Source organism: Sorex fumeus, unplaced genomic scaffold (assembly GCF_029834395.1).
Source record: "Sorex fumeus unplaced genomic scaffold, SorFum_2.1 ptg000125l, whole genome shotgun sequence".
Classification (NCBI taxonomy): domain Eukaryota; kingdom Metazoa; phylum Chordata; class Mammalia; order Eulipotyphla; family Soricidae; genus Sorex; species Sorex fumeus.
In genome coordinates this window covers 2992323-3004438 of record NW_026606182.1, presented here as the reverse complement: position 1 = coordinate 3004438, position 12116 = coordinate 2992323, and the positions used below count along the sequence as shown (strand labels likewise).

Genomic DNA, 12116 nt, shown 5'->3' with positions numbered 1-12116 from the left:
AAAAAGCTTGCTTGCACTTTTGACCGTGAAATAAACTCATCCCAAAGTTGTTGGGCCGTTGAGAAGCGAGACGAGCTGGCGGTTTGGTTGCCGTTCCCCTTCTCCTCCCCGTGACAAAGCATAAATCAGGGAAACCAGAGAATCGTGGGCCTCGGGAAGCCTCCGAAGACGGCGCTGGCCTCGGCCCTCCGCGGAGAAGGCTGGGGCGCTTTGAGGCCGCTCTGCAACCGAAGGGGGGAAAACCAAACCAAACCAAAAAAACATGAGTTGTGTGCCATGGAAGGGAGACAAGGCCAAATCCGCGTCTGTGGAGCTGCCCCAGGCGGCGCCCCCGGAGATCTACCACGAGAAGCAGCGCCGGGAGCTGTGCGCCCTGCACGCCCTCAACAACGTCTTCCAGGACGCCGAGGCCTTCACCCGGGAAACTCTGCAGGAGATCTTCCAGAGGTATGGACCTCGGGGCGGCTTCCGGGATTACGGGGGCGGGGGGGGGTGGGGGTGAGGGGCAGCGCAGGGAGGTCTGCGCGGTAATGCTCTTGGTTGCCCGTTAAGTATTGATGCTCCATGCTGTTGGAGAAACGGGCGTCCCCTCCGATGCATTGTTGATGGGGCTCAGGGAAGGGGAGTTTAGTTGCCTCGGATAAACAGAGCGCGTGCGGGGCTGGGACTCGAATTCTGCTTGGGCTGGGCCGGGCCTTTGCCTACATTGTTTTGATAGCAGCCCAGGAGGTGTTGGCCAGGGGGCAGGGAAATTTCATCAGTTCTGGTGGCTTGTAGGTAGCTGAGCTGATTGTTTAGAGCCCTCTGTTCTTTCTACTTCCTCCAAAGACCTCTCTCTCTCTTTTATTTACTTATTTATTTATTGCTTTTTGGGTCACACCCGGCAATGCACAGGGCTTACTCCTGGATTTGCACTCAGGAATAACTCCTGGTGGTGCCCAGGGAACTATATGGGATGCTGGGAATCGAACCCAGGTCGGCGCCGTGCAAGGCAAACGTCCTAGCCGCTGTGCTATTGCTCCAGCCCCAAGACCTCTCCTTCCCCCCCTCTTTTTTTTTTTTTGGCGGGGATGGGGGGGTGAGTCCGCACTGGGTGGTTTCGGGGCTTCTCCAGCGTGGGTGCTCGCCAGGGGTGCACCCCCCCAGCCCTTTGAACTCTCTCTTACTCCTAAATGACCTCCGCTTTGCCCAAGGCCTGGATTCAGGTTGCTGGAAGTTAAGTTCTGCTCTTCTAATCCTCCGGGGTCTGGGGACTGAGATGAAGCCACCCCAGCATCAGCTGGGCCTCTGCAGCCTGTAGCAACTTTGACCGCTGGTTGGTCTCCTGGGTCCCGCCTCAGGCAGGGTCTCAGCACAGTGCCGGCGGAGCCCGAAAATCTTTTCCAACTCTTCCACAGGGGATTTTGGTCTCCTGTGGGCCTCAATTAAAGCTGGGAACGACCTATTTGGAGCGAAGCAGCCGGATTGCCCTGATAGTCCTTCTCTTAAGAGACACTGAGAGCACGTGTTTCCCAGCGCTCCCCATGACCCAGGAATGCCTCGTGGGGGTCCGAGTGTCATTTGCAGAGTGGCTGTCCTCCAGGAAGCCCGCTCTGGGGGTCAGATGGTTTGTTTCTGATCAGCCAGTCATCAGAGCGGAAGAAAGGAGGCCAGTGATGAGACTGCTCCCCCTGGCCACCCACGAATGTTTCTACTTCGAATTGGATATTGGCAGAGTCTTTCTTAACCTGAGTAGGACTAGGGGAAGAGGGCTCAGAAGCAAGACCCCAAAGTGTGCAGTGTCCCTTGTAACATATAAGTCTGTGGCTGTCGCTTGGTGATTCCCAGAAACTGGATTCGGGGGGTGGGGAGGGAATAGTTTGCCCAGTTTCATTCCTGAGCAAATGTCTACACTTGAAGAATTTTGTGTTGTTCATTAATTTTGGTTGTTTTGGTTTTGGGTCACACTGGGGCGGTGCTCTGGACCTAACTCCTGACTCTGTGCTCAGGGATCCTTCTTGAGGGGCCTGGGGGCCGTATGGGGTGCTGGAGATTGAACCCCAGGTCAGCTGTGTGCAAACAAGCATCCTGCTCACTGTACTGTCTCCAGTCCCAGTTGGGAACTTCCTATGATTTTTTTTCTTTTTGGGGGTCACATCTGGCAATGCACAGGGGTTACTCCTGGCTCTGAACTCAGGACTTACTCCTGGTGGTGCTCAGGGAGGGGATCCCAGTATGGGATGCTGGGAATCGAACCTGGGTCGGCCGTGTGCAAGGCAAACGCCCTATCCGCTATACTATCTCTCCAGCCCCACTTCCTATGAATTTGGAGACTGATATGACGTGGGTGACTAGTTTCCTCGGTGTAAGTGCTGCCCTGTGCCAGTCCCCCTCGTGCCCATCTGAGGAGGGATGTTAGTTTCCTTTTTCCCAGTGGAAATTGAGGCACTGAAACGTAACCACTTAGCAGGATTTAGATACAAGCTTTGCTGTCTCTGGGCTTGCCCTGCTCACTGCTCTGCTGCTTCTTAGGGTCTGGGCAGTGGGGTCTGGGCAGCCTTGTCAGAGCAATTTCGTCCTCAGAAGCTGTTTGCCCTGCCTGGGAGGGCGGGTGGTTGGGCCTGAGTCAGGTCCGAAGGATTCCCCGAAGTTGCAGAATGCTCCAGCTTCGGCAAGTTATACACATCTCAGTTTCCTGTTGGCATGATGTAAAGATTCTTTCTCGATAGCTAATAGCAAATATTACGTAGAATTAAATATCTTTTCTGTTTGTTTTTGGGGCGCCACACCCAACAATGCTCAGGGGTTCTTCCTGGCTCTGCACTCAGGAATCACTCCTGGCGGTGTTTTCGGGGGACTGTAAGGGATGCTGGGGATCGAACCCGGGTTGACTGCATGCAGGGCAAGCCTCTGCTCGCTGTGCTAACACTCCACCCCCCAGCGTAAAATTACTATTATTCTTGAATTTTATTATTACTTGGCCATACCCAGTGGTGCTCAGGGATCACTCCTGGTGGGGCTCAGAGGACCATCAGTGGTGCCGGGGATCGAACCCAGGTCAGCCACATGCACAGTAAGGGTTCGACCCTTTGAGCTTTCTCAGCCAGGGTGGAATTTTTAATTTTTGTTTTTAGGTTTGGGGGGGGGGCGGGGTACACCTGATTCTGCTCAGGGACCACCTCTGGTTTTTGTGCTCAGTGGACCCTGTGTGGAGCCAGGATTCGAACCAGGATTGCAGCTGCGAGCTAGGCAAGTGTCTTAACCTTCGTATGGTATTGTCTCCACCACCCAGGCTGGGGGTTTTTGAAAGCAAACATTTACTCGGCTGCCTGCAGGGTGCTGGGTGCTGCTGGGCACTGTGGAGAAAACAGTTGGACGGGAAGTCCAGCTCTGAGCCCCACCTTGCCCGGAGGGTGCAGAAGGTAGAATCATGGGCGTGGAATAGTTCCAGAGGAGGAAGGGGGTCTCTTTGGATCTTAAGGACCTGAACTTCAACTTCCCTGATGTTCTGATCTTCTCTGGAGCGGCGGCTGGTGAACAGTAGGAATAATTCTCTGTGTTGTCCAGCTTGGCTCCGTCCACTTGCTGATACCACGCAGAAGCGCCGGAAGGCCACCTCCTGGCCGAGAGAGATCCATCACGGTGCGCCTGCAGCCAACTCCGGTTCCACCTCTGTACTGGGGTGAAAGCATGTGGGTGACCTCAGCACAGAGGTGGTGATAGCCCCTTAAAAAGACATCTCCGGGCCGAAGAGAGAGTGCAGCGGGGGAGGGCGCTTGCCTTGCACACAGCCAACCCTGATTCAGTCCCCAGCCCCCCATAAGGTCCCCAAGCCTGTCAGGAGTGAGCCCTGAGCACAGAGCCAGGAATCAGCCGTGAGCACAGCCGGGTGTGGCCCAAAAACAAACCAGAAAAAGACATCTCCTTTGAATTCCTGATGTTGCAGTAATTGATCTCAGGTTCTTACTGTTTCCAAGCGTTGCGCGACCCTCACGTTCAGTTTCATCACCCTGAGTGTTCCGGAAGTTAGACTGGGTGGGGACTCGGCTTCGTGGGGGCCTGCCCGCTCCTCTTTTCTGTCCAGCAGGGGCCTGGGGAAACTTCAACCGCCCCGGTCCTTGGGCAGGTTGATCCGGAAGATGCTTTAGCGTTTGACCTGAAACAGGTAAGAGAGTAGCAGCCCCGTGGTGGGGACCGGAAGTGCCCTGAGCCCAGCTCATGGGATCTGCTGGCAGGGAGGCCTGGGTCGCAGCTGGACCACCCTGTCTGTGGGCAGGCAGTGGCCAGGCAACAGGCAACAGCTCCCGCGGCAGTGTTCCACGCGAGTGGATTCTCCAGCGGATGAGAGGATTCCCGGTGTAGGCTGAATGGGCGGGATGAGAGCCTGGGAATTGGGAGAATTCCCGGAGCAGGCTCAGAAGCCCTGGTGGGAAGTGAGCTGGGGTTCGGGAAGAGATGGGGAGGAAACGGGGTCAGAGCAGCAGAATGTGAGGCGGAAGTGGGCAGGCCTGGAGAAGAGCTCGGGGACACCAGTTCTTGGGAGGTGTCCCCCCAAATCGTGCCTGGTCAGCTGCATCTGGGACCCGTGGCAGACCCTTGTCTCCTCACACCCGGGGAGTAGGAGCCTGTTTGGGGTGCTCAGGAATCTGCAGGGAGCCAGAGCCTGATGCCGCCCCTTACCGCCACCTGGGTGCCCACATGCGTGGCCCTGTGAGTGTCCCTGGGTTGCAGGGCCGAGGGTTTGGGTTATATCGGAGCCTTGGCACCTCTGGTGGCCGGGGAGTGCCGGGAGAGGGGTCTCCCGCCCGACCCACTTGCTTTCACTCCATCTCCTTGGACCCGCAGAACCGGGGCCCTGCTGGGGCCTTTGTCCTATTAAGCCACCTTGCTGCCTGGCCCCAGGGACTCCCTTCCCTCCAAGTCTGCAGCTGCCACCTCCCACTCGCCCCGGGTCCTCACCCCAACACAGCAGCCACAGGCTGGCGGCCAGTCGGTCAAGTCGCCACACTACTGGGGTTTTGCTGGAAGGTTTCTGGAAGGATTGTAGGAGTCTGGGCTTGCCCAGCGTTCTCCCCTACCGCAGTACATGGCCGTGGCAGGGGGTGTCCCCTGTCACTCCCCCACCCCCATAGCCCCAGAGACAGTGCGGAAGCCCCGGAAAGGGATGCTGGCACTTACCAGGGAAAAACATACACAGTCGTCAGCACGGGCCAGGCATGCGCTGGGCCTAGCGTTGTGGCGTTGACAGGAGAGAGCGGGTCCCACGGCTGTTTCTAGAGGGACAGTGGCAGGGAGGACGCGGGCTCTCGTGACCGCAGTGAGTGATGGGCAGAAAAGGCCTGGAAGGCGGCTGGGCGAGGCAGTGGGGAGGGTCTGCGGGCGGGCGAGGGTCTGGACGCACCCAGAGCCCAGGGGGGGTAGGGGGGATTAGAGCTGGGGCCGGAATGGATCTTCTGTACTGCTCTTGTTTGGGGACCCGACTGGGCCCCCCCACATGTGGCACATTGGCTGGGCTTACCAAGCTGCTCCTGCCAGCCAAGGAGTTCAGCTTTGGGGCTGGAGAGTGGCAGAGGGGGAGGTGCTCACTGCATCGGCCACCCAGGTTCAGTCCCTGGCACTGCGATGGTCCTGGGGCATCCCCAGGGGTCATCCTGAGCAAGACCAGTGTTCAAAAGCCTCTTTCCCCCCCAGAAAAAATCTTTATGAAGTCAGAAATTTCTGTGGTCGATAGTCCCTTGGTCTGTTGTCCTTTGCGTTCTGTTTTGGGGCCGCACCTGGCTGTGTCTGGGACTCACTCCTGGCAGTGCTCAGGGGACATGGGAGGTCCCAGGGACTGCGCCTGGGTAGGTGGTGCGCGAGGCCAGTTAAACCCTGAGTCTTCATGCCAGGGTTTAACGCCTGTGCCAGCACATGCCAGGGAGGGCCCCCTGCCTGCAGAGATAGCTGTTTTCCCAGCAGCTGGCCTAGGATCCTTTTTTGGGGGGAAGGCGTAGGCGGTCAAGAGGGTGGCTCACCTAGTGGTGCCCAGGGGCAGCCCTGGCCCTGTGGAAGCGTCTGCCTGTCTCGCCTCCGTCCTGTCCTCCACGGCTTGGGGTTAGGGCCACTCCCTGGACATCTCCCCTTTCCCTCCGCGCCCTTCCTTCAGGAGACGGTTCCCCCCCCCCCCCCACTGCCCTGCAGGGCCTCCTGGGACAGCTGTGGGGGTAGGGGGGCAGGGTCCGGAATGTGGCTTCCTGGTGGGCCTGGGTTGCTCTGTCTGGCCCAGCTTGATTCTCTGTGCTTCAGTTGGAGGGAAAAAAAAGAAAAGCTTTTAGGAAGTGTTTTATATGCAGGCAGATTTGACCCGCCCTTGGTTGAGGCCTGGCCAAGACCTTCCTCCTCCTCCTCCTCCTCCTCCTCCTCGCTACTATTTCTTTTCCCTGCCCGAACCCCTGGGGCCTTTGCATATTTAATAATTAATGCTGAGCCACCATGCCGGCCTTAAGCAGGAGGTACTCAACTGTAAAGAAAACAGCCGAAGCAGGTGAGTCAGAATGTCGAAGACTTTTTTTTTCCTTTTGTTTCTCTTTTTTTTGGCTTTTTGGGTCACACCCGGCGATGCTCAGGGGTTCCTCCTGGTAGCGCTCAGGGAACCCTATGGGATCCCGGCGATTGAACTCGGATCAGCTGCGTGCAAGGCAAACGCCTTATCTGCACTGTACTATGGCTCCAGCCCCCAGAATGTCAAAAACTTTAAAAAAATAAATAGTGGGGCTGGAGTGACAGCACAGCAGGTAGGGCGCTTGCCTTGCACGCAGCCGACCTGGGTTCAATCCTCAGCTTCCTATAGGGTCCCCCAAGCGCCGCCAGGAGTGATTCCTGAGTGCAAAGCCAGGAGGAACCCCTGAGCATCGCTGGGTATGACCCAAAAAGCAAATAAATAAAATAAATAGAAACAAAGGGGGATGCTTAGGAAGACGAAGGGGCCCGTGGGTCGGGGGCTGCCGCCTCCCTCAGGGAACCCCCTGAGCACACGCACATGCTTTGCTGGGGACGCGCCCCCAAGTCCGCTCCGCGGGCTGATATCCCCCTCCTCTCCCCCCCCAGGCTGTCCCCCAACACCATGGTGACCCCCCATAAGAAGGGCGTGCTGGGCAACGGGAACTACGACGTGAACGTCATCATGGCAGCCCTGCAGACCAAAGGCTACGAGGCGGTGTGGTGGGACAAGCGCAGGTACCGGGGTTCGGGGAGGTGGTGGTGTGGGGGTGGTGGGGAGTGTGGGGGCTCCCGGAGCCTGAGCCCGCTCTGACCCTCCCGCAGGGACGTGGGCGCCATGGCCCTCACCAACGTCATGGGCTTCATCATGAACCTGCCGTCCAGCCTGTGCTGGGGGCCGCTGAAGCTGCCCCTCAAGCGGCAGCACTGGATCTGCGTCCGCGAGGTGGGCGGCGCCTACTACAACCTGGACTCCAAGCTCAAGACACCCGAGTGGATTGGCGGGGAGGGCGAGCTCAGGTACGGTGGCGGGACCCGGCCGGAGGAGGTGTCGGGGCGGTCGAGAACATCCTGGGCACGGAGACAGCCCTGCCAGCCCCGCAGACTGTTGTTCAGGGCGAGGACAGCATGCCCCCAGGGCTTGGGAATCTGCCTCTTCCTTTTTTTTTTTTTTTTTTTTGGTTTTTGGGTCACATCCAGCGATGCTCAGGGGTCACTCCTGGCTCTGCACTCAGGAATTACTCCTGATGGTGCTCGGGGGACCCGATGGGATGCCGGGGATCGAACCTGGGTCGGCCGCGTGCAAGGCAAATGTCCTCCCTGCTTGGACTATCGCTCCGGCCCTGCCTCTTGCTTTGAAGCCCTCGACGGCAGAGTCCCCGGGCCCAGGCGGGAGGCGGGAGGGAGTTTCGGAGAGTCCCAGGGAACCTGCCCAAGCAGGTGCTCCTGAGACAGTGTCCCGGCACCGGGAACCCTGGGGCGGCTGGGCATGGTGCCCCGGATGGGGACGGGTGGCCGGGTGGGCAGCTCATGCACGCCCCCCTCTCCTCTCCTCTCCTCGCCACAGGAAATTTCTCAAACAGCATCTGCGGGGGAAGAACTGTGAACTGCTGCTGGTGGTGCCCGAAGACGTGGAGGCCCGTCAGAGCTGGAGGGTGGACATGTGACAGCTGCCGCGTCCCCAGCCAGACATCTCAGCAGGCGGACCTCCGCTCAGACAGTGCAATAGGACGGTGGGGACTGTGGCGAGCACCGACCAGCATGACTGTTCCCGGGAAGGAGGGGAGGCGCGGGGCAAGCTCTGGGCGACCCTGTTCTCTCTGGAGGGGAGTAGGTGAGGGGAATCCCTGTGTCCCTTCCTGTGCCCCCGTGCGAGCACTCTGGGGGGGGGTCCCCGCGCTGACCCGCCCACGCCCCCTCTCCCAGCACTGTGGGCTCTGAAGGTTTGGTGTGCCAGCCAGTTGGCTGGCCGGCTGTGAACGGGGGGGCCTCTCAGGAAACCAGTTCCAACCCCCGAAGCGGTACAGCATGTAATCTCCCTCCGGCCCTGGGCGCCAGCCCCGTTTTGAAAGGTGGTCCGAGGCCAAAGTTCTGCGATGAGATGTTCTCAGTTTCACATGCCAGCTGGATGGATCCGGCAAGATGCTGGTGTGACAGGGTGAGCTAAAGAGGCCTAGAGAGGCCGGACAGGGTCCCCCCCGGGCAGCCCTAGGAATGGGCTGCCCGACCCCACCCCCTGCGGCTTTGCTACATGGATTAAGGGGGCTCTGGTAGGGTCTGAGGTACCAGGTGGCGGCTCTGCCCTCCGCATCTGGACAGGTGGGCGAGGGTGGGGGGTGGGAAGATGAGCGGCTCAGGAGAGGCCGAGAGTGGGCAGGTGGGGAGCCGCAGAGCCCCCAGGGGGGCTGGTCCCCAGCACGGTCAACTCCCCGTCATTCCTTCACAGTGACTGAGGACTGACCCTCCCCTACCTCTTGAAATTGCTGTAGGCCACTTTCCTCCTGTTCAGCGTGGGAAAGGACCCGGGCTGCAGCCGCCTCGGCCTGTCAGCCCGGGACACCTCAGTGTCCCGCAGGCCAGGGTGGTGGCCCCTTCGGGGTGGGGGAGGGGTTGCACAGGCGTGCCAGGCCCCAGCAAGCTTCACGGGGCGAAGCCTCGGCCTCCTCCCCGCCGTGACTGGAGTGCATGTTTACACCAGCACTTTCTCTGCACATGGATCTTCAATCCCACAAGGCCGTTTTTTTACGCTAAGAGGCCACCGGGCGGCCACCGCATTCCAGCCTCACGGCAACTGGCCACAGTCTCTTCCGCACCCTTTTTCTACAGCAGCCCTGCTTGGCACCCCAGGGAGCTCCTGGCCCTGCACACTGACATTCCAGCCACCACCAGCCCGCCAGCCCCAGGCAGCTTGCCGGCGGCGAGCAGCGTCCGGGGGAGCAAAGCCATCTTCTGGGAAGAGGAGCGCAAACACTTCAGGGCTGGTTTCTGTTCACGTCCAATCTGGTGCTTAGGACAGGGACCAGTGCCGACGCCCGCTTCCTTTCCGAGAGGGGCGGGCCTGACCCTGATGCCCAATAAAGGCAACCCTAGGCTTTTTGTTCTCGCTTTGGTTCCTTTTTTTTTTTTCGTTGGCCTTGTGCTGGGTTTGTTTACAGAAGATGTATTTTGTTTAACCAAATATTAAAAATGAAAACTGTACAGAAATCTTGTCTGCCTGGATTCCACATAGACAGGGAAAAGGTCACTTCTGTTCTGGTATAAAAGGGAGCCAAGGGGTTGGGGAGAAAGTATAGCAGGAGGAGGGCTTGCCCTGTGAGTAGTCAACCCAGGTTTGATCCCCAGCACCCCAAGTGGTCCCCGAGCCTTCCAGGAGAGATCCTGAACACAGCCACGTATGGTCCAAAAATAACCGAAAAGGGAACCAGTCGAACACCATTTCACGCAAGGCTGTTTTGGCAAGACCTTTCACCTCAGTTGGGCCGGAGCGACAGAACAGCAGGCAGGGCAGTTGCCTTGCATGCAGCCAACCTGGGTTTGATCCCCAGCACCCCATAGGGTCCCCTGAGCCTCCTCAGGAGTGACCCCTTAGTGTCCAGTCAGGAGTAAGCCCCGAGCATTGCTGGGTGTGGTCCTAAAGGTCCTAAGATCAAAAAAACTTCCTTGCAGAAACCAGTAAAATAGCTCATAAAATTTACAAAAGTTCCTGTAGCAATTTGAAGAACCCCAATTCTGATCTAACAAAAAGACTAGAATTTCTTGGCCAGCGGTGACAGGTGGCTTGGCAGGGGTGATGGAGGGCCTTGCTGGGTGCACAGGATCCCGACTATCCGGGTTTGAATTTGGATGTGGTGCTTTCTGTGGCATCTTGGACAATTAATATTTGTGGAGTACAAACCTCCAGTTTATCGAGTTGACAGGTGAATCACAAATGCAATTAAGGGCCAGCAAGACATGCTGGAGCCCCTGGGTTTGACTACAGGCATCAACGTCACGGTCCTCCAAGCAACAAACCAGGGGCATCTCAGCCTTCCTCACCGGAAGCCCAAGATGCACTCACCTGCCTGTCTTGCCTGCTGGGCATAATTACTTAACAGTCTGCTTTGCAGTAAACCGTCAAACTCCTGTAATTTATTGACTTCAGTGAAAATAGTCTGAGGTGTGTACCCTCCAGAGTCCAGCATATGGCTAGGCTGGAGGAAAGGCTACATGCCAAGCCTGGTGGTTACACGTTAACTACAACCACAGACCATCTGCATTACTTCTGAATGTAGTTTATCCCAGTAATTCAAAACTCAAGCAATGAACAGGGCTTATCTCCAGTGGCTCATCTCAATAATTACACCAGAATAAGTTGTATCTGCCACCTTTCCCGAGACTAGAAATTGGCACTAAATTATCCAGTAAATTTTTGGTATGTCATTAGAGACCAGAAACTAATCTTGGGGTGATGCTGAGGTCACTCCTGGCTCTGCACTCAGAATTACTCCTGGCAGTGCTGGGGTTGGGGGTGTCCACCCCATGTGAAAGGCAAATCACCCACCGCACTCTCCTGACCCTGTGTGAATTATTTTTGTTGGTAAATCAGAAAGTGTCTAAATCCCGAATAGGCAAAAATTGCTATTGAGGTTCTTGCTGAAAAGAAATTCCTTTTCACTCGTGGTAACCTGTATGTGACTTGTACTAAGGGATTGGTGTTAAGATAGCAGTGCTACAATGTAGTACAATGCAGCTGTTAGAAAAGATGAAGTCATGAAACTTACATACAAGTGGTACTACATGGAAAGTATCCTGCTAAGCGAAATGAATCAGAGAGGGCTATAGAAAGATTGCATTCATCTGGGGGATATAAAGTAACAAAATAGGAGATTAATACCCAAGAATAGCCAAGATCAGTGCAAGGAGGATTACTCCATAGCTTAGAGGCCAGCCGGGCATTTTAGGGGAAAGGGCAGCTCAGATAGAGAAGGGAGCACCATATAAAGGGTGTCTGGAGGATGCTCCCAGGAGTGGAGATGCATATTGAAAGTTATGGACTGAACATGACTGCCACTCAATGCCTCTTTTGCAGACCACAACACCCAGAAGGAGAGAACAAAAGGGAATGCCCTGCCACAGAGGCAGGGTGGGATGGGGGGATGGGGGGTGGGGGGTGGGAGGGATACTGGGATCCATGGTGGTGGAAAATGGGCACTGGTGGAGGGATGGGTATTTGATCATTGTATAGTCGAAAACCAAGCCCAAAAACTTGTAAATCTACAACTGGTGTTTCACTAATAAAAATTAAAAAAAAAAAAAAAGATAGCAGTGCTAGCTTAGATAAAAACCTGAAGGGCAGAGGCTGACGTGATAGCACAGCAGGGAAGGGGTTTGCTTTGCACACAGCCAACCTGGGATCGATTCCCAGCATCCCATACGGTCCCCTGAGCACCACCAGGAGTAATTCCTGAGTGCAGAGCCGGGTGTGACCACCCCCCCACCCAAAAAAAGTGAAGGGCATCATGGACTCTCAATAATGTCAGAGTTGGGGAGGTGGCTCAGGGGTGGGGCCGGGCCTTGCCTGTGGAGGTCCGGGTCCAGTTTCCGGAAGCCCCTGGTCCCTGACGGAGGCTCTGGCCCCCAAACCAGTAAAGGACCTCAAAGTGTGTACCGTATGCATCTGG

General features: G+C 56.9%; 1 protein-coding gene across 1 annotated transcript; it reads left to right on the top strand.

Annotated features, from left to right (window-relative positions):
• On the top strand, positions 1-9660 carry JOSD1 (Josephin domain containing 1). The gene is made up of 4 exons (XM_056137399.1): positions 1-447; positions 7066-7194; positions 7282-7476; positions 8024-9660. Exons 1-4 carry the CDS (start codon positions 263-265, stop codon positions 8121-8123), a joined length of 609 nt encoding a protein of 202 aa, XP_055993374.1. The 5' UTR covers positions 1-262; the 3' UTR covers positions 8124-9660.
• Positions 9661-12116: the final 2456 nt, after the last annotated feature.

Excerpts from the sequence above, each read along its gene's own strand:
- JOSD1 (XM_056137399.1), top strand. The coding sequence starts at position 263 with ATGAGTTGTGTGCCATGGAAGGGAGACAAGGCCAAATCCGCGTCTGTG. Across the intron at positions 7,195-7,281 it reads GTGTGGTGGGACAAGCGCAG|GGACGTGGGCGCCATGGCCC; the intron begins GTACCGGGGTTC and ends ACCCTCCCGCAG. Across the intron at positions 7,477-8,023 it reads GGCGGGGAGGGCGAGCTCAG|GAAATTTCTCAAACAGCATC; the intron begins GTACGGTGGCGG and ends TCCTCGCCACAG.